At 33.5% G+C, this 21,786-nt stretch overlaps 5 protein-coding genes across 9 annotated transcripts; 3 read left to right on the forward strand and 2 right to left on the reverse strand.

Moving 5' to 3' along the window:
- The first annotated feature begins 150 nt into the window (after positions 1 to 150).
- LOC103865353 (dihydroceramide fatty acyl 2-hydroxylase FAH1) lies at positions 151 to 2,516 on the forward strand. Of its 2 annotated transcripts, none has more exons than XM_009143150.3 (7): positions 151 to 410; positions 1,073 to 1,143; positions 1,227 to 1,319; positions 1,421 to 1,617; positions 1,709 to 1,814; positions 1,907 to 2,053; positions 2,143 to 2,516. In XM_009143150.3, the coding sequence occupies exons 2-7, from the start codon at positions 1,093 to 1,095 to the stop codon at positions 2,260 to 2,262; spliced, it is 714 nt and encodes a 237-aa protein (XP_009141398.1). In that variant the 5' UTR covers positions 151 to 410; positions 1,073 to 1,092; the 3' UTR covers positions 2,263 to 2,516. The 2 variants fall into 2 exon arrangements, with proteins under 2 accessions (XP_009141398.1, XP_033146318.1); XM_033290427.1 differs by having other exon boundaries at positions 185 to 464; positions 2,143 to 2,403.
- An 817-nt stretch (positions 2,517 to 3,333) lies between these two features.
- On the forward strand, positions 3,334 to 5,217 carry LOC117133657. Of its 2 annotated transcripts, XM_033290420.1 has the most exons (4): positions 3,334 to 4,399; positions 4,476 to 4,588; positions 4,668 to 4,955; positions 4,998 to 5,217. In XM_033290420.1, exons 1-4 carry the CDS (start codon positions 4,067 to 4,069, stop codon positions 5,059 to 5,061), a joined length of 798 nt encoding a protein of 265 aa, XP_033146311.1. In that variant the 5' UTR covers positions 3,334 to 4,066; the 3' UTR covers positions 5,062 to 5,217. The 2 variants fall into 2 exon arrangements, with proteins under 2 accessions (XP_033146311.1, XP_033146310.1); XM_033290419.1 differs by having other exon boundaries at positions 4,668 to 5,190.
- On the reverse strand, positions 5,066 to 8,990 carry LOC103865354 (berberine bridge enzyme-like 15). Its single transcript, XM_033290395.1, has 3 exons — positions 8,445 to 8,990; positions 6,472 to 6,958; positions 5,066 to 5,919 (listed from the first exon to the last, which is right to left on the reverse strand). The coding sequence occupies exons 1-3, from the start codon at positions 8,933 to 8,935 to the stop codon at positions 5,299 to 5,301; spliced, it is 1,599 nt and encodes a 532-aa protein (XP_033146286.1). The 5' UTR covers positions 8,936 to 8,990; the 3' UTR covers positions 5,066 to 5,298.
- Positions 8,991 to 9,415: 425 nt separating this feature from the next.
- LOC103865356 lies at positions 9,416 to 17,476 on the reverse strand. 2 transcript variants are annotated; one of them, XM_009143154.3, is made up of 2 exons: positions 15,970 to 17,476; positions 9,416 to 15,621 (listed from the first exon to the last, which is right to left on the reverse strand). In XM_009143154.3, exon 2 carries the CDS (start codon positions 15,617 to 15,619, stop codon positions 15,347 to 15,349), a length of 273 nt encoding a protein of 90 aa, XP_009141402.1. In that variant the 5' UTR covers positions 15,620 to 15,621; positions 15,970 to 17,476; the 3' UTR covers positions 9,416 to 15,346. The 2 variants fall into 2 exon arrangements, with proteins under 2 accessions (XP_009141402.1, XP_009141401.1); XM_009143153.3 differs by having other exon boundaries at positions 9,416 to 15,625; positions 15,970 to 17,473.
- Positions 17,000 to 21,191, forward strand: LOC103865358 (transcription factor bHLH53). Of its 2 annotated transcripts, XM_033290416.1 has the most exons (3): positions 17,000 to 17,068; positions 17,242 to 17,927; positions 18,014 to 21,191. In XM_033290416.1, exons 2-3 carry the CDS (start codon positions 17,256 to 17,258, stop codon positions 18,212 to 18,214), a joined length of 873 nt encoding a protein of 290 aa, XP_033146307.1. In that variant the 5' UTR covers positions 17,000 to 17,068; positions 17,242 to 17,255; the 3' UTR covers positions 18,215 to 21,191. The 2 variants fall into 2 exon arrangements, with proteins under 2 accessions (XP_033146307.1, XP_018513988.2); XM_018658472.2 differs by lacking the exon at positions 17,000 to 17,068 and having other exon boundaries at positions 17,203 to 17,927.
- Positions 21,192 to 21,786: the final 595 nt, after the last annotated feature.

The raw sequence follows: 21,786 nt of genomic DNA on the forward strand, positions 1-21,786 counted from the left end.
CCCAGTTCTTATATTGTAAAATGAATTTGAGTTTTATATAGTTACAAAAAAAATGAAAAACTGTAACTGGTTTTACAACGTGCAAATTTTTTGGAATCATATAAAGAAATGAGCGTTTCACAGCTAATATGAAAATAGCCAAAAGAGAAACAAGCTGGCACAGCCCCTTGGTTTTGATTTTTGAATTCAAAGATTCGTTGGCTCTCCGAGATCCAAGGCCCCTCTCTCCAAAACCAACGGTCCAGATTCGATCCAGCTCCCTCTCACAAGAGATATATCACACCCCGAAACAAATCACTCCCCCACCCAAACGCAAACCAAAGGGCGAGTATAAAAATCTCCGGCGGTTCTCTCGTCTCCCCCGACGGCTTCGTCAGAGTCGCTGAGATCCTCCTGCATTTCTCAATTAGGTCCGTTGCTTACACTCTCTCGCTCTCGTTCGTCGTCGTCCACGCTTCGAATCTGTATTTCGTTTTCCTCCTCGATTTAATAGATTTCGTTTCTGGAATTGGATAGCTTTTGATTTGGTGTTAAGTGTTATAGATCGGTGTATCTGTTCCAGCAACGAATCTTTAGCCTTGTTGAAGGCTAATTTAGCCGAGGAATATGCTCTTGGATGCGAAACGTGAATGGTTCAGTGAGGAGAAGAATATTTTAGATTTTGTTTCCCAAATAAAAAATGAATCGGTGTATTGAACGTGGCAGCTAGTTTGTTTTGTTTTGTGACTTGACTTCTTTGGATAGCTGCTTTGCTTGTATATATTTGATGCTTGGTGGGGTCATTGTAAGAGAATGAGTGTAACAAGTACATATAAGCTGTATCGTATCTTCTAGTTGTTTTTTTTTTAAATGATTAATAGTTTGATTTCGCATAACACTTGCTTTTGTGATAGTTAGATCTGTTATATAATTTTATACGTGATTATAAAGTTCAACTATCTTAACAAATAATAGACCAATGTGTTTTGAGAATTTTTTTTGTATGTTTATATATTTAGCCTGTTGAAGCTGACATCATGTGTTTCATTACTTTTTTTTCTTGATAGTCTTTTTTTTTCAATAACTTTTTCAGTTCAGTAAAAGGTCTGCAAGATGGTTGCTCAGGGATTCACTGTGGATCTGAATAAGCCCCTTGTTTTTCAGGTAAAATACTGTCAACGTTTTCTCTTATTTATAAGCGCTAAGATAAGTTCCTCACTCTTGTCATTGCTTTGTATGTTTTACAGGTTGGTCATCTTGGTGAAGAGTACGAGGAATGGGTTCACCAACCCATTGTGTCAAAGGAAGGCCCTCGGTTTTTTAAGAGTGACTTTTGGGAGGTATATAAGTTTCTTTCTCCTTTTTTTTTCACTTTTTATTAATAGGCATTGTGTCAATAAGCCTCTGATCTTCATTCTCTGACATGCTTGCGATGGAACAGTTCTTGACCCTTACAAGATGGTGGGTGGTTCCTGTAATTTGGTTGCCAGTTTCTCTCTGGTGCATCTCCATGTCAGTAAGAATGGGCCTTTCTCTCGCAGAAATCGTCCCATTGATAGCCTTGGGAATATTCATCTGGACGTTTATTGAATACACTCTCCACCGGTTCCTTTTCCACATCAAGACGAAGAGTTACTGGTTCGTCACACACACTCTCTCTTCTTTCTCTGTGTGTTACAATTTGGTTCCTGCATGTCAGATCCTAATGTTATTGTTGGAACCATTACAGGGGAAACACGGCACACTATCTTCTTCACGGGTGCCATCACAAGCACCCAATGGACCACCTTCGACTCGTCTTTCCTCCTACTGCAACATTGATTTTATGCTTTCCTGTAAGCATTTGATCATCATCTACACTGCCCCCCACCATTATTCCTGTTTTCAGAAATAAACCATAACATCGTTTTCTTGTCTTGTGTCTCAGTTCTGGAACATTGTGAAGCTTTTCACAACTCCTTCAGTCACACCAGTGTTGTTTGGAGGCGGCATGCTCGGGTACGTGATGTACGATGTTACTCACTACTACCTTCACCATGCACAACCAACTAAAGCAGTGACCAAAAACCTCAAGGTAAAACAAAGCCAAGTCTTTTGCATCCACTAATCACACATAATCGGTTGTAGAGTGTTTATGCTTCTTCTTTTTTATGATTTGTGCAGAAGTACCATTTAAACCATCACTTCAGGATCCAGGACAAGGGATTTGGTATAACATCGTCGCTGTGGGACATAGTGTTTGGGACACTTCCCACCACAAAAGCCCCCAAAAGAGAGCAATAGTAGTGTACTAAGATGCAAAACGAAAAGGATATTTGCAATACAGTTGAATCTTTAATTATTAATCATCCCTCATGAGTTTTGAGATGTTTGTCTGAGGTTTCATCTGGACCACTGTCTTTGTAAATCAATGCTTTTACATCATATTTGTTTAGTTGTTTTGGTGTGTTTCTAAGCGAAAGCAATCAAGAACATCTACTAACGTGTAATGTATCTTTGGTGTTTATCTTTTGAATGTTACTCATCAATTCTTTTTTTTTTCTTATGGAGAATTGCCTTGGATGGCTAACTAACATTTGAACACAGATAAATAGCGTAGAATGATGACATTCTACAGATCTTACAACTTAAATATTCAGTAAAATAAAACCTTTGTGTATATGTTTTGAAGCTCTGTTGCTACCTCCATTTGAAACAAAAAACAAATCCCCTATATATTATTTGAAAAGTATTACAACATTTTTTTGTACCCACATGTCATCACTAAAATGATTCTTAGAATCCTTAGAGAAATAGGTTGGTCCATCTAAATATATAATAAACTTTTTATTAAACTAACCATAAATATATTATTAATGTGCTTCATTATTTCCATAAATAAAATTACGGAATTACCTAATATAGCTAAATTATATATGACAATTAATGGCTTTGAATAATAAAGATTTGATAAAAATAAGTGTATCTTATATTATATTTGTTTAATTTTAAACTATTAAAATAAATTAAACAATCATAGTAACCATTTAATAAAAATTAAAAAAAATCTTTATATGTTGTATTTTGAATTTTAAAAAAAGAGTATAAATTATTAAAACCATTAAAAGTTTCACATTCAAATTTTGTGATCTATGGTTTAAACTTTTTGTTATGACATGATACAAATAATTAAAAAATCATATAAGTTGAAAGTCTCATTTAATAAGTATTAAAAATAAAAAATATATAAAAGTAGATATGTATATATATATATATATATTAAATTAAATTATATGTCATATAAGAAAATAAATAAATATCTTAATTTTGAAATTTACTTTTAACAATTTTTTTTGATAAAAATTTGAAAAATATTGACAAATTAATTTTTAAAAATATTATAAATAACATAAATTATTAATCCCACAATGAAAATTTTGTTATTAGTAATTTAAATTTTTTACTATAACAAATACAAATGATAAAAAAAACATGAGCAAAAACCATCATTTAATAAATATTAATATTAAAATATACTATATATATATGTTACTATCATTTAAATTTAATTATATATTTTTTTGTACATAACTATTCTTTCTTCTGATGATTAATAAATTTAACATTTCATCAAAAAAAAATTTAATTATATACCATATCAAATAGAAAAAAAAATTATTTTGGATTAATAAAATTTATTTATATGTTCGCACCAGCTTAATTATATAGGTAATAATTACTGACTTTTTAATTATTCAATATATATTTATTATTTCATAATAGGTTAGAAACATATAATATATAAAATAATTTATATATATAATGTTCATCCCTCTTAACCTAGTAAAAACTTAAAAGAAAAACGTATTACTGGACTGGGCCTGGGCCTGTTTAAAAGATATAAATAAAGCTAAAACTAGCTCACCAACCCGCTAAAATTGATCATTTGGTGGCTGGAAGTGCTATTTTGGCGGCAATTTGTACTGCAGTGGACCGTGTTGGATATATCCGTGAAGCTTCCTTTGAAATCCTGCACAAGCACTGTCGTGAGAAGACTTCAGTGCCACTGACCATTCTTCATGTGTTTACTCACATTGCTGGAGAGAAAATGATGTCCTCTAGTGATCATGACATATCAAATGCAGTGTTGAAGTCCATTGTGATGTTTCCAGAGGAGAAACATTTTGGTACTGTGGAAGGGAATGCTAAGTTGCACCCAGGCAAGAACAAGTGTCCGTACTCAGACATGTCTTCCTCGCTGGAGGCTATGGCATCGATGCTCATGGAATTTATTCAGGAGTTTACTCAGTCGAATACTTTGCATCAGAGTTTGACTGAGTTTAGGCCCGAACACAAAAATTTCCAGTTGGTAATGGCCAGAGATCAAAGTGTTCCTCTCTGTGACATTCTGTCATTAGTGGAGCTTATTGGTTGTTACACGGTATGTTAAAGTATTTTTCAAGTTTTACTAATTAATGTTGTCTATTGTACCAATTTGATCTTATGTATATGTGCAGGAATGGGATTGGACTAGTGAGAACATTGTTGCTCCACTGCTTAAGATGCTGGGAATACCATTATCAGTGAACTTTGCTGTTTCAGTCGTCTCTCTTCTTGGGCAACTTAGCAGGTAATGTTTATTAGTTTGTCCGTTTATACAGGACCAATCTGATATCCAACTCTCTTTTTTTTCTCTTTGGACTTTCCAGTATTGGAGTGGATGCTGATGGCTGTGAAAACAAAGAAATCTCAAACTTGAGGGAGAAACTGTCAGCATTTCTACAGTGTGAGACTACACTAAAAGCTGGTTTTGCAGTCCAGATAGCAACTGTGTGCTCCCTCCTGAAGACTCTTCAGCTGGATTTTTCAACTGTCTTTCGACTCAAAACCGCCATGCTTCCGGGTTGTGGCGATCAAAGCTTGTCTGCTTCAGCCAATCTGGTCACCAAGTGGTTCTCTTTGTTGAGCGACGAACAGCGAGTTTATACAAAACTTCTGTTGTTAAATGATTCCTTTGTTCAAAAAGTCATTAAAAGCAGTAAAATTTTGGGTATGTCTAATGAAGGTTGCATTGAAGTTCTATTTTCTAACTTTTTTCCTTGAGCAAATATATATATTTTTAATTCAAAAACAAAAGCTGACAAAAAACATTTCAAAAACAAATTATAATTTTCAAACAAAAGCCAAACCAGATCACCAGATTGTTATAACAAGACAGAAAACCACAATCTAGAATACATCAAAACGACAAAACCCAAAGCCATACACCACTTCAACATTTTATTATTTTTTAGTATTTTTACGTTATTGGATTTAAAAGTCAGCGACCTCCAAGTTCCATCAACCAATCTTTGTCGGAATACTCTGTTCATGCCTGAAGAAATTCTCAGGATCAAACTCACCCTTAATCTTAACCAACCTCTCGAAATTCCCCTTAAAATACTTAGCCCCCCACTCTCTAGCATCACTCTCTCCCTCGTTCACCCCCAAATCAAGATCCCTGTAATTCACATACGCACGTCTCGGCTTCTTCGACACATACTGCTCCATGTAACTATACATGTCCCTCATCCACTCAATATGCCTCGCCTCACTCGCCTTCCCATCTGACCACGTCGATAGCCACTGAATCTTGAACAGCGTCCCTTTCCTGTGAGGAAATGGTGTCTCTGACTCAGAGATCCTCGACATCATGCCACCGTAAGGGTTCCATATCGTTAAAGGCGAGTCCTCTTTTAGGAGCTTCTTCCATAGTCCTTCTAAGCCTTCTACGGGGATTGGCTCTTCCACGAAGTCTGATTTGGCCTTGAAGTGGTTCTTGAAGAGAGATTTTCCGGCGAGTAGAGCTTCTGGTGGGGCGCTGTTTGGGAATCCAGCGATGTACATTACTGATTTGATCCAGCTCATTTCGATGCAGTCCTTCTTGGTTAGTCCTAGCTCAGGGAAACTCTTCTGCATCACCTGTTAAAATATATTAGGTGGAAATTAGAAAGTTTATTACTTGTGTTGCAAGAACTAAAAAGAACTAACAAAAACCATATTTTAGGGAGTTTAAACTAAGAGGTAAGCATGCGGTTTGATTTATTTGGTTTAGTTAATCAATTCAGTAGTTCGAGTTTCAGTTAATTTCGGTTCATCCAAAATCTTACCGAGTAGAACCGAAAAATTCAATTCGGTTTTTGGTTTTCAATTTCTTTACCAAATTGAACTGTGCTTTTGGTTTCTGTTAGCTTTTGGTTTAAACTTGTTAAAAACTGGTATTATTCGGTTAAATTTGGTTAATTGAATTCGGTTTTTTTGGTTAATTTAGTTATTTCGGTTTGAGAATTTTTTTTTTTAAAGAAAACTGAGCTAGCCTACTGCCAAACTGAACGGATAATCAAAATACTTTTAAAAGCTTACCGAATTCATAACCGGATCTAAATCACTAACCGAAGATTTTGATTTGATTCGGTTTAGCTGGTTTGGGTATTAATCAGTACCACACGAAATACGAATTAAACCCCATTTTACCTGCATTAGCCGGTTTGAGTCGCCGAGAAACTGTCCTTGGTACGAAGTAGAGATGGTTCGGTTTCCGGTTTTGGTGGTTTTGCCGGCTGGCTGAATAATAACGCGAATGAAAAGATCTTCGTCAAGCTTGTCCGCGACTTGCTGCCACTTGTACAAAACGTTTGTCCCGTCTTGCTCAAGCGTCTTCGTGACTGTGAACACCGTTACAGTAGCCGGAACGGGAACGAGCTTGATCTTCCATGCAAGTATCACGCCGAAGCTTCCGCCGCCTGCGCCGCGAATCGCCCAAAAGACGTCCTCTCCCATCGCCGCACGATCAAGAATTTTGCCGTTGGCGTCGATGATTCTTGCGTCGAGGACATTGTCAGCTCCGAGACCGAACTTACGCATCATGGAACCGTACGCTCCGCCGACTAAGTGGCCACCGATGCCAAGGCTGGAGCATAAACCCGCGGGAAAACCATGGGTTTGGCTTTTCTCTTGGATCCTAAAAAAAGATTAATTAACGAATCATTAATTAAAACCGCTTTTTGGTTTATTATATGAAAAGCAAAAGCAAAACCTGGCAGAGTAAATCATTCTAACTAGACCTTGACCCGCCCGACCGGACGGGTATTTATTTTATGTTTTTAGTTTTTTTTTGTTTATATTAAATGATGTATTTGTAATATTAAAACATAAATTCATATTGAAAATTAATCTTTATAGTTATAATAAAAATAAAAATTAAAAGTTTAATAAAATATTCTGATATAAATTTTAAATTTCGTAATTAAAATAATGTAGAGGCGGTCATATTTTTTTCAATTTCAAAATCTAATCTTCCTTAAAGACAAAGAAAATAAATTTATAAATACATAAAATATATAAACTTATTTGGAACTATAATTTCAATTAAAAGAAATTTGTTAAAGAAAAATAATCTTACTGTTGTTATTTATTTCTAGAGCTTGACCCGTGACCGTATAAATATTTGCTTTCACTTTAATTTTTTTCTTTGTACTAATGGTATAATATATATATGTAAATTAAAATATATTACATAACTGTTAATATAACATTTTTAAACATAACAATTTTATTTATTACTTTGAATAATTATATTTTGTGATTTTAATCGTCTATTATATCACAATGTATCATATAAACAAATCCAATATTTATAACTAATTGGACTTATATTATGAAAGCACTATACTAATATATGAATAAACTATTTTATATTTATTTATATGTTATATAAATTGATTATGATGTGTGATTTTTTATTTTATTATTTATTACTTATAAATATTAAAAATATTGAGTATGTTAATACGAAATATATTAGGAAATTTATTTTGGTTATGATTTGATAAAGGAAATCTATTATTTAAATTTTGGAAAGATATTAAATGCTTAAATCTATGATTTAAATTAAGAAAAGACAAGCATGCTTAAATATAGGTTCAATAAATATCTTAATGGCATTCTAATGTAAATAAGTAGTAAAACTAAGGGGTATTTCTATTTTGTACTTCTGTTTTAATAAAGTAGATGGATTTTAATCAAAGTAGCTTTTGAATACAAAATTAAAACCGAAGCTGATCTAAGACAATCCTTTGTAACAAAAAGTAATCCTCCAACCGACGTTTCTAGGGAATCTATAAAACAAAGAAAACAAAAACATGTTCCCAAATGGCAATAGGCAGTACTAGCAAAGTTTTTCTCTTTATAAAAAAGTTCTTTTTTTGTTGGCTGAAAACGTCAAGCTTCGGTTACTATTTGGCAGTCAAAATATTACGTCACTATACCGAAAATATCAATAATATTACCAAAACAAATATTTTGTTTGGTAAATGAAATTTTTGACATCATACCTTTTTTGTTTTGTCAAAACCAATTTATTTGGTCTCACGCTTTTGTTTTCCTTTCTTGTAAAAAACTCATGCATGGGTCCAATAATACAAATACAATACATGCGTAAGCGTTACCTGTAGTAAACCTCTCCGACAGTGGCACCCGCGTGAGCCCACGCGCTGTTACTGTCCAAATCGACGTCGATCTGTCGAAGCTTCGATAGATCAACGACCACAAAAGGCGTTACGTTCTCAGCGACGAAAGAAAGCCCTTCGTAGTCGTGGCCACCGCTGCGTAGGCGCATGTGAAGCTGGAGCTTCTTGGCACACACGACGGCTGCTTGGACGTGTGTCTCGTACAAAGGCTCGAATATGAACACAGGCTTCGGGTTTGACTGCGTCAAGTAACGGAGATTTTGTGCGGTTGATTCAAGCTCCTCTTTAAACAAAGTAGCGTTTTGGTCGGGTGAGAAAAACGACGCCCTTATAGGGAACGCCATGTCGGTGTTGTCGACGAGGCAATGTATGAAATCTTGTTGTAGTGTGGACGAAGATGGTCTAGCGGAAACTAAAAGTAGCGTCACAAGAATCGCGACTGCGTTTCGCGTTGATATTGCAAACGCCATTTTGTCTTTAAAGGACTAGTGTGTGGTTTTTGTTTTTGGTTGATGAGGTATCTGTTTGGGTTTAAATAGGAGGTTGATGTGTGCGTGAAACTGTGAATGTCTTACACGTAAGGTTGGTGTAATTATCACATCATGACTAAAATTTGCATTATATTATAGTCTCTCATTTATTCAAAGCTGTATCAATTTTTATTTCATTGCTAAACTTTTATCTTTGTGTTTTTGACTATTTGAGAAAGGCGATTTTTTTTGGAGAAAATAATATGTCTCGCCATCCATAAACAATTAAAAAAATCAGTTGTTAAAATATTTAAGTAATTAGGCGAGGCCGTCCTACAATTTCTTTTTAATTACTCAATTGCTACAGTTTAAAACTTTTGATGTTTATATATTTAGTTAACTGTATCAGTTTTAAATGCGTTGCTATAATTGTATCTTTATTACAACTTGATTATATCAGACCATTTGTTACTTTGAACTTATCATCAAGTAGTTTAAAGCAATTTTTTCCCACATATCCAAATGAAATGTTTCGCTGACCGAAAGAAAACAAATGATCTCTTTAAAAGTAACCTCGATCGTAATTAATGTATTCCAGGAGTGTATTGATAACTAAAAGTAAGTTTTGCGTGTGTATTTAAATGTTATTTAAAGATATTGATTGTGTGATTAAAGTTATAATAAAGGAATGAATGTTGTTTGAAGGTAAGGAACAAATTGTGCCTTTAAGGATTAACAATGCTACTCCCTCCGTTCCTAAAAAATGCATGTTATGGAAAAAAAAATTGTTTTAAAAAGATACATTTTTTACTTTTTCAATGTATGATTTTATGAAAAATTGTAAGTTTCAAAAAAATTAATGGTATTTATTGAATTTCTATTGGCTTAAAGTTATGGAAAATTGTTATTCACAAAAAACAATGCATATTTAATGAGTTTTTTTAATATATGTGAAAAGTCTAGAATATGTATCTTTTAAAAAAAGAGGGAGTAATACGCAATAGATCAAAGATACCGACGCCACTTTCTTTACATTTCACATCCAAAGATGGCGACACCACCTATTTTCAGTAATTGTAGCGTGAAGGTAAACACATTTTCTTGAATTGTGATATTAACCTCCCCTGTTATTCGTTCATTTACACAAGTGTTCTTTTACACTATTTATTATTATTGTAATCGTTATATATTTTATTTGAAGTTTGACTAACCTGAAAATATACACATACTATATAATACACGTTCCCCTGTTATTCGATCATTTACACAAGTGTTCTTTTGCACTATTTATCACTATTGTTGTAATCGTTTTATATTTTATTTGAAGTTTGACTAATCTGAAAATATACACATGCTATAATACCCGCTCCTCCCCCTCCCCCCATAATATTTTAGAAAGAGAAATCGTAAATTAGAAATTTAGTGCGATAAGAGGGTTGAGGAAAAAAAATGAAGAAATGAGATATGTAGGTTACAAAGCTATACAATGTAATGTCTGTTTCTTCATTTTAAAATCCGTTCTAGTATTTTACTAATTTTATGAATATAAACTGTGTCTTTATTTGGCCAATTATCTCCAAGAATCAAAACTTAAAACATCATTAAAATGTAATTGGCTCTAACTCTCAGTCCACTTCACCACCATTAGCATGTATCATTTCTGCTCCAGCTGAACCTACTATTATGGAAAAAAATTCCATGACCTATTATTGTTTCCAAAACCAATTTGGAAGTAGGAGACAATTCATTTGCCTTTACACCTACACATGGCAGCCCTTCTCACAATCATACTGAGCAACCAAATGTGCATAATGATGAAGATGGGTTAATGAGTGATGCTACGGCAAATTTCAATACATCAAGAGGTGGGAGGCCAATAAATTCATAAGTATCAAGATATGGATTGGAACACGATATAAGAGAAGAGTAATAGAGGTCGCCGAAGCCGAGGGTACCATACTCCCTAGTATTTCTTTTATCATTTTTTTGTATCACTAAGCTTATGGTCTACAAGTTTCTTTTTTTCTAAGTTCATGTTTACCTGAAATATAAGAATTGTCTCATCTTGCTTTCTAAAACTTCGTGGTTTCAAAGTCATATCTTTTGTATATTTTTAATTTGAATGCTTTTTTAAAAAAAAAACAACCTAAAACTCTTAATGTTTCCAATTATTTACCGCATGGTTATTAGACAACTATAAGTGTACGTACTAACAAAATCCAAATATTTGATTATGTATATGTATTATATATTTACATATAAAATTTATACATTTTCGCATTCAATAATATAAGTGTTTATATATTAGATCTGATATAGAAATTACATCTCAGTTTCGTATCCAAAAAAAATATGTGTATATAGCTGATATTATTTGGATACGTATAGGTTGCAATGTGGAATTTTTTTTGTTGATGACAGAATATTGCGATACATGATCTGATTGATGTTATTGCGAGCTGTGTAGCTTAAAAGCAACAAAGTGGCATTGTCTACAGATTATGCAATAACATATGTGACTAGAACTTGCTTCAAAGACTCAGTTTGTATCTACTTATATGACATATACATAATACTTGCTTCTATTATTTTCTACAATTTATCAAACACGTCAGTTAAGAGTTTATAACGTTGACGCATTTCCGAGTTTCCAGGTTTTTGTATGCTTGCAGACGAAATTTATTTACTTTACGATAAATTTAGAGTTTTCAATTATTTGATTTGCGATAAATTTACGTTTTAAGCGAATAAAGTCACGAAAAATAGTCCACCTGGTCAAAAAAAAAATCTGTTTACTTCACTTTAACCGCTAGCAAGCTACACACATCCCGTCTGTTCAAAGTAAAAAAATTCCCTCGTTTTTTTTAGTTTTATAAGTAAATTTTTTTTTTTTTAAAACTGGCCTTCATATAAGTAAAATATTCAATTTAAAAAACATAAGTAAAATATTCACTCGTTTTCTTCTTGAATATAACTAATAAGTTTTTTTTTAATAGAATATAACTAATAAGTTAGGAACACGTACTGTAAATAACCGTCTGAAAGGAATCCGAATGCTAACCACAAGTGCTCTTAATCTTCGTAACATGTTCTATTTTTACATTTCATGATTTGCCTTCTTAATATTCAATGCAATTAAAGCATATTTAGGGGATGTTGTACCCGTTTTTTATTAGCACTCGAGTGGGAATTGCTAATAAGTCGAACATAAAATACACAAAAAAGTTCCATGTTGTTCCTAACTTTTTTTTTTTAAACATAAAAGGGGTCATCTGTATTGCGCATCCATGGAATCTATAATATGAATGTCTTTACATGCATTCCACCATTTTAGTTTTTTTCATAGTTTCAGTTGGAATTTCAACTAGGTTGTTAAAAAGTAATCATAATTGTTATTCTTATAGATTGGCAACATATCTACTTAGTGTACTATTTATGTAATTATATTCCTTTATCTTTTGACAAGATTTATCAGTCTGACTGGTCAATTAAGGCCTCAGTATTAAAGTGCATCGAAATCGAATTAAAGTTATAAAAATTAAACTTTTTGACTCAAAATTGATAACAAAAAGGTTTCAATATCGCATTCACACGACGAATGTAGACCCGACAATTCGGTCAAGGCCACCTACCAAGCCTACTACACATTCTTCATAGTTTCATACGGGTTTGATTCCAGTGAAATGTTCAAGGATATTTACATTAAAATTGAATATTATAAACCTATACGGGGGGTTTCTTTTCTTTTCTTTTTGATATGTTTGAGACTTTGAGCATTTTTCTTGTGAAAATAGTAAATTTTGGTTTGGTTCTTAATCGTACGATAGTAAACATGGTTAAAATTATGTGTGGAAAAAACATCTAGTTGACCATATGTCAAAATTTTATTTGTAAAAACAACAGTGAGGAATCATAATTAAGTGAAAGATGATATCAAGCATTTTTTTAAAGTTCTTTTAGTTGAAGTGAATTTTTGGATTAAACAAAATATATGAAAATTTCTTCAAAAATGGGCTAATTTCACAAAGAAAAAAATTTGTTTCTGGTGTTTAAATGAGCTACCAAACCATTGTGCCTTAAGAAAATAAGATGAGAAGACTTATGTCTGACTCCGATCTATTTATAATTTATCCAAGATGACGAACACAATGAACGGTTTCCTCTCTAGACTCATGTCCGATCAAAATCAAATATGTTCTGTCGCATTCAATACTAGTTATGTATGTCAGTCAAGTAAGGAACAATCATTTAAAGAAAAAGTTGGTGTTGATGATTATGAAGGTAGTTGTGGCAATTGGTAACAAAGAAGAAATAATACATGAGCAAGATGATCATGGCCACGAATGGAGATTAGGTCGTTGAGATAAAGCGCATCGCACGGGCCTAATCATTATTAAAAAAATACATACATATTAACTTTAATATTATTGGAAAATCTTTATTGGTCGTTTCCTTAACAATTATTTCAATAAATCTGTTATATAAAACAAATAAATATCTGTTAAAACAATTAAAAAGAGAAAAAGTGAGATATTTAATCAAACGAAACACATTAAATACTCTAGCAAGACATGCTTTCTTATTAATGATTTATTTTATTTATGACTTATAATTTAGTAATACTACTAAAATAAATTAAAAATAAATAGTAATTTGAAAGAACCACCAATGAAGATAGTTCTTTTTTTTGTAGAAAAACTAATGAGATAGTTCTTACATTCTACCAAAGCCAAGTTCATAATCCAGACAACATCAAATTCAAGCACAACGAAATAAACACTGATCACGAAACATATTCCACAACAGAAAAAAAAAAAACTACAATTCTACCAAGGAGGTTTATAGGAAGGAGACCGGAGATGCCAGGAGTCATTATTATGATTCTCATAAAAGGGTTCAGCCTCTTTCTCGTTGGAGGCTCTTATCTTTCGTTTTAGAAAATGAAGCTTACATCCATCTGGAATCGCATAGAATACGCCTCGTAAAGTCTCGTCTTTTGCAAGGAGTTCTATTGATTCCCAGTAAAGGGGGCTCGCAATGACCATCCTCTGAACCTCCCCCACTCGCTTAACGAGATTAGCCATTTGATCTTCAATGGATGGCTTGGTTCCACCACTTTGATTACTTACATTAGTCGCTGCGCTAGATTTAGCTGCCATGTTGTGATGCAAAATCTGCATGTTTATCAAAACAGAAAACATCAGTTTACAAACCACCCAGACTCATATCAACCAGAAGATACAAACATCGATCAACCTTTTTGAAACGTGTCAACGAACAATCCAGCTGAAACTTCAACATCTTTAGCTATGTACAGATATAACATTTGAAAACTAAAATAATCTAACCAGAGAGAGTAAAGAAAGAAACCAGAAAACTGAACGAATAAACTGGAACGCAAGCACACACCATTGAATCAAAAAATCGAACTTAGGGAGAGTAACAAAAACTAACTTGAACAAACAGATCTCTCAGACAAAGGCAGCAAGAAAGAGAACCACACAGCAAGAAGATAATGATGAAGTGAAATCTTGAGCAAGATAACAATATTACTACCGTTTTCGAGAATGGGTGATTCTAAAAGACGTCGTGCACGCTTTCATGGGAAAGTGTACGCCGAATATTATGGCCAATCACAAATTGTTGATATTAAACTATTAATTTTTCTGTTACTATTTAAATAATAAAAAGTCATTTACAGTTTATGAATTGCATATTTCAATTTGAGAAAACTTAACGAAATATAACCGAACTGGAATAGGGCAATATGGTTTGATTTCGTGAACCAAAGGAAAAGAACAAAAACTAACATATATCCAGTTTAAACATCCACTCTAGATCAAATAGTGAGGTTTTCTATTTTATTCGACAAATTAATACATGTTTGGCAATAATTTGTTTTGTTCACTCTAAGCCCAAGGAGAATGAAATAGTGTAGCGGATAAGTTTTCCCACAAGCTTATGTCTTTGTTTCAGTATAGCCCAAACTTGGATTTATAGAACAGAAGTTTCACTCATATGCCAAGGAAGCGTACGTTATAGATTGCCTGTTGTCTTTATACATATAGTCTGATGATGTTTAGATCTTTTGATTTTATCCACTAATGGTTATGCATCCATCAGAACCGTGCCGTAGTGTTTAGAGATATAAAGTAAACATATATATCACGAAAAACATTACTGAAAACACATATAAAGAGAAATAACAATAACATTTCATGTTACATTACAATAACATTTCATATTACATGACAATAACATTTTGTGTAACGTAAAACTAAAGACAGGTTCGTTATTCAGCAAATATAAAATTCAAGCACACAGAAATAAACACTGAACATGAAAGATATCCCACAACATCAAAGTCAAGCAAAACAACATGAAACCCTGACACTGGAAAACATAATTCCATCAATAATCATAAAGGGGTTCATAAGAAAGTTCCCTCTCTTCCGTATTAGAGGCTTTTATCTTTCGTTTTAGATAATGCAGCTTACATTGATCTGGAAGTGCATAGAATATGCCTCGTGAAACCTCGTCTTTCGCAAGGAATTCTATAGATTCCCAGTAAAGGGGGCTCTTAAGAACCAACCCATTAACCTCCCCTACTCGAATAACAAGAACAGCCATTCTCTCTTCAATCGGGGATCGTTCATTAGTCACTGCGCTAGGTCTATATTCCATGTCTGTCTGATACAAAATATGCATGTTAGTCAAAAACGAAAGATATCACTTTTCAAAGTTAAAACAGAATATAAAACAAAGTGAAACACAGATCCAGCTGAAATTTGAGGTACTTTTTTATTTAATAAAAAATTTGGAAAAAGTCATGAACAAATGACTAAAGGAGGAGTGTCCAGAGATGTAAACAAAGAACTCAAAACTTAAGACAAACAAAACCTCAAAGAATCAGAATTATCATCAGAAAGTGAACTAACATACAGAGAAAAACAAACCAGGACAAGCAGATCTTAAAGAAAAAGCAGAGATAAAGAGAAGACCACTGCTGCTGCAACAAGTGTTATTTTACTCACCCGAGAATGTTGAGATTTTGATCTCCCGCCACACACACTAAACGAACAATAAATAAAGCTTTGTTCTTCTCTTACAAGAAACCTTAGAGAGATAGCCGCGTGATCTTACGTTACAAGGTATAGGAGAAAGATATACTGTATATATATATATATGCATCTATTTATCTAACCCTAAAAACCTTTAACGTTGTCTTCTGTCTATTGACTTCGCAGGTGCAGCCCATCTTCTCTATTTATCCTTCTTGTAAAGCTATAGGCCCATCTCTTTACCCTTCTCATAGTTTCTCTTTTTTTTTTTAAAAGGGCTTTAAAGGAATTAAGCAATGCTGTGCACCATTTAGTGGCCCATTTCTCTAATTCAAGCCCAAGTTACTGAGAGGTTAGTAAACTTGGCGGCAAAGCAAAGACTAAGGCACGTGGAACCACGAAACCTACTTTACCCGCCAAAGTCGCCGACTTTTACCAAGTCCACAAGTTTTTTTTATAATGATTTTATTAGTATTTACTTATTTAGTAAACTGATGAATTTAAAAAACACTAGTAAAAGAGAGTATGAGTGAGGAGTAACCGTAAGCAGAGTAAATATAGGGTCATTTATAAATTAATTATTATTCCAACATTAATTGGTCCGCATTAACTATAAAACGCTACCAAACAATAACTTAAAAGTGACGGTTACTCTTATGTTTAGTACTAAACCATGCTTATACAATATACACAATTAACTTTATAATAAAGATAAATATTTATATATTTAAAGTTCTTATTTTCAAATGCCTATTTTTATTTGAAATCTATTTACACGTCTAAAATTTTATAAATGCCAATCACCGATTTTTTTTTTTAATTTTGACAATGGCTCTGTATTAAAAATTTATTAAAATAAATGAATGATGCCCTGATAATAGGAAGGTCGTTACAAAAAAAATAACTAAAACCCTGAGTAACGGCTCCTTCGTTTCCGCTCTAAAACCCTAACTTTTTACTCTCCAATATATATGCCTACGAGACAGTTAACGAGTAATACAACTTACAACGTTGAAGTCTGCTTGAATTAAAACAAAAGACACGACAATAATCCTCTATAATCAATCTCCAGGTCTCTTACATTCTCTCATATATCCTCTCCTGTCTTTTATTTTTGTCTACTTTGTATTTATAATAGATAAAATCTATTAGCTCGTTACTAGTTATTAAAGCTTAATTAAGCTTACTAATTATCTATTAAAAATACTTTGTAACTCCTACTGATTGCTTCACCTTCTTCTACAGGTTTCATCTTTTCAATGTCGTCCATGGATTGTTTAAGCCACTTCTTTAACTGGGATCAACCTATCCAGCTCCAGGATTGCTTTATTCCAGACATGGATATGATTATCCCAGAAACCGACAGTTTCTACTTCCAATCTCAACCGCAAATGCAGTTTGATCGGCCATTGTTTCAAGAAGAAGCTCCTTCACAGAGCTTGTTAGAGCTCACTCACTTTGACGCTTTCTGCGACCAGTTGCTTCCTCCACAAGAAATCTTTCTTCCTTACCCTAAAGCTGAAACATTCGACGAGTCACACAACATGGATTCCTTCCTTCCCACGTCAAAACGCCAGAAACTCTTTAACTCAAGCTACCATTGTAACACTCACAACCATTTCCCAAGTCCTAACCTTGAGTACGTTCCAGAAGCTTCCATCTTCCCGGAGTTTATGGTTCCGGATTTCCCCTTAGCGTTCGAGGCAGGTCGAGGAGATCAAGAAGGCACCAAGAGACCAACGCTTTCATCTCAGAGCATCGCGGCTCGAGAGAGGAGAAGAAGAATTGCGGACAAGACTCAGGAGCTCACGAAACTCATTCCCGGTGGTCAGAAACTTAACACCGCCGAGATGTTCCAAGCCGCCGCTAAGTATGTCAAGTTCTTGCAAAGCCAAGTTGGGATTCTCCAAATGATGCAGACCACAAAGAAGGTAGTAATAAACAGCTTCCTAGATAATAATACAAATTAATTATAACTCTTATCGTATTTTCTCACGAGCTGGTTGTTTATCTTCAGAGGCAGGGTATCTCTGATGCGGAAATAGAAACTAAAGTTTTGCTTGGATCACAAGCAATCCAGGAGAAGCTATCAACGGAGGAAGTATGTTTGGTTCCGTGCGAAATGGTTCGAGAGCTAACAAGTGAAGAATCTAGTTGGAGAAACCCTAAGATTTCTGGAGAGATCACCAAGTTACTGTCTACAGATCTGGCTAATTAGTTTTAGTTTCAACTTTCAAGCCTGAAAATCTCAAAGTCTCAGTGCCCATATTTGTCTATGTTCTTGCTTTTATTTGTGTTCTTAGTTTGTGTTTTGTATTGATGGTTAGTGGCTAATTATCCTGGTTAATCTCCTCTTAACTAGGGACTAATACTTTGTTTGTATTAGTCTTATGTATTAGGCATTAGCTATCGTCTAGTTGTCCATGTATTTTAGCTATCGTCTGACATTTTCTGATCTAGTTAGCTAATTTATTCCCGCATGTTGATTTTTACAATAAAGATGTTCGTTTGGTTGCCGCAGGTACCGGCGGCAGCGGCAGCGTCAACATTCTGCGTCAACTCTTGTTCGTTTCGTTGACGCAGGAAGCTGCGTCCTGCGGCTGACGCCGATAAAATCTGCGGTCGCGAAATAAAACCTGCGGCCAATAACGTAATTTATTATTTTACCTTTAACATAATTCATTATTTACAAAAATCTGCTTTCTGCGGTAGTGTTGGCGTCGACTTCAACTTCCTGCGTCAACTTCAACTTCAACTTCTTGCGTCTTCCAAACGAACAATAATTTGTGGCAGCGTCAGCGTCTGCAAAACGAACAACAACTGTCCTCATTAACGCTGCCGACGCAGACGCCGCCGCTGACACCAAAACCTGCGGCAACCAAACGAAACCAAACGAACAGGGCTATTTAACAAAAATAACACTTTTGGGGGCTTTATTCCTTTGTGGGTTTTATGTATAAAGCCCGAACAACCATACTAAACAAACTCTGATCCAATCCACGGTACGGTGGGCCGTCGAGTGATTGACGCCTAAAATTTGGGATTTTCTAGTTTAATATTTGTAATTTTTACATAATCATATATGTGTTGACTTATAAGAAATACATAAAACACAGAAACATATGAGGGAGTTAATTTCTGGTAAAGGTAAAAAACAAAAAGTTAAATTAGATGTGTATAGATTTGATCAGAAAAAGAGATTAGATGTGTATATATTTGATCAGAAAAAAAAAGATTAGATGTGTGTATATATTTGATTGAGGAATATCGTTACGGTCTCGTTAGAGAATTCATCATTGCTTTTACGAATAAAAATATCATCAATATTGACATACACATCAATCTTATCCTATTACTTTCTTCGCCAGAATGTTATTCTGTCGGTATATATATAATTTACTAATTATTCATAATTTAATTATGGAAATCCTTTAATTATATATATTTTGGAGGGATTAGTCTTGTAGTTATTAGTAAACTATCTTTATCACTGGCTTATTCTTCTTTTTAGGATTTAAGGTTTTAACTTAGCTAGCTAGTCTAAAGAACTTTCTTGATGCGACTTAAACCACTATATTTGATCAATTATCATAAACATTCTCAACTTAATTTATATAACTAAACTGCCCCATAATTATACCCATGTAAAATGGTAATCATTTTCATTAATATATAAAAAAGGTGACGCCAAATAGTTTCATCCACAAGCCTATTTTCCCACTAAAATTTTCGTCCAAGTATCATATTGGCCTCCCATTATTCTCTGTCCCATCGTGAGAGAATAAAAATTAAAAACCATATAGAAAAGTAAATATTATGATAATTAAACGTGTTATATTCGACTGTTCTTTTCTCCATGCCCCTCATCAAATCAAACACCTTTTACAAATATATTATTTTTTGAACTTGTGATGCAACTTTTCTTTCTATCAATCAGAGTCCGATGGATTTGACAAATCTTAAGGTCACTATTTCCAGAATAATTTTGATCAAAAGTTGAGATCCACACACTCATAATCTTTTTAATCTAGCGGTGATTTAACTTTTCATGATTATTTAATTTCAGTAAAGTATGTGTGACACAGACGTAAAAACGGAGTGTTAATATTAAACTTTTTTTTTGGGTAAGATGTTAAATGTTAATATTAAACTTTCTTGGGAATATTTGGATTTTATATATTTTTTATGAGTCGAAAATTTAGTTTTATTGTTTTATTTCATCATTTTTTCAGACACGGACATTATGCCACTGTACACGTGAAATAGTTGACTGTAAATGCAATCCGTAATAATCAAAGTTCGCTTCAGTATCGTGATGGGTCTTTTTAAACAATGTAATTTGTTATTCTATACGATGCAGCTTTTGTTTCCAGTTTTTTTTTATAACCGAATATTCTGGTCCCATTGTGGTGATCTAGACTAGAGACCGTAACGAGTAAAGATGCTGTTAAGACGTCATTATATGGCTCATCGTGAACAGTCTTCGGTCTCGGATGCTGAAAATCCGCATGTAAATTTTTCAATAACTGCGAATTTCAAATCCAGATAACAGAACTCACAGCGATGAACAATTTACCATCAAAGTTACAAGCTCCGGTTTTGTTTCCAGTTTCTCTGTAGACAAACTCACAAACATCATAGTATCATACATACATTCATTCAATTACTCACAAGTCAGAATGAATATGATTATTATATCGAATAATAATAATAATAAATTATAATATTCGAATTTAATTTTGCCCGTAAGAAAAGCCATGAAATTAGGGCTTTCTTCCTAGCTTTCGAGATCATCCACATGCATGGTCAGAAAGAGAAATTATTCTCACCATCATTAATTGTTTCATATATATTATATATCGATCATACGATAGAGGCTTTTTAAACAAAATAATACGATAGAGTTAGGTAGCTTGCATAGCTCCAATCATGCGACATAACTATACTCCTGAAAAAAAACTGAATCAGAAGTGTTTCATTCACATACAAGTCCAGACATATAAAATAGGTTGTAAATGAGATATGTAAAAGTAAAAAAGAGTAAAATACTGTTTAGGTGTAATATTTTACTTTTAATTATAACTTATTTCAGTAATTAATTTGCACTAAAGTATAAGTAGCGTATGTTTTTTGTTTGAAAACCTTTATGAGTGTAAGGATGGAAATGTTTTATAAAAGAAAAAAGCACATGAGCTCGCAAATTTATTTTGACTATATAATATGGATCACCCCACTCCCCCATCCCCACCCCCATTGTGGTGATCTAGACTAGAGACCGTAACGAGTAAAGATGCTGTTAAGACGTCATTATATGGCTCATCGTGAACAGTCTTCGGTCTCGGATGCTGAAAATCCGCATGTAAATTTTTCAATAACTGCGAGTTTCAAATCCAGATAACAGAACTCACAGCGATGAACAATTTACCATCAAAGTTACAAGCTCCGGTTTTGTTTCCAGTTTCTCTGTAGACAAACTCACAAACATCATAGTATCATACATACATTCATTCAATTACTCACAAGTCAGAATGAATATGATTATTATATCGAATAATAATAATAATAAATTATAATATTCGAATTTAATTTTGCCCGTAAGAAAAGCCATGAAATTAGGGCTTTCTTCCTAGCTTTCGAGATCATCCACATGCATGGTCAGAAAGAGAAATTATTCTCACCATCATTAATTGTTTCATATATATTATATATCGATCATACGATAGAGGCTTTTTAAACAAAATAATACGATAGAGTTAGGTAGCTTGCATAGCTCCAATCATGCGACATAAC

Source organism: Brassica rapa, chromosome A04 (genome assembly GCF_000309985.2).
Source record: "Brassica rapa cultivar Chiifu-401-42 chromosome A04, CAAS_Brap_v3.01, whole genome shotgun sequence".
In the NCBI taxonomy this organism is placed as follows: Eukaryota; Viridiplantae; Streptophyta; class Magnoliopsida; order Brassicales; family Brassicaceae; genus Brassica; species Brassica rapa.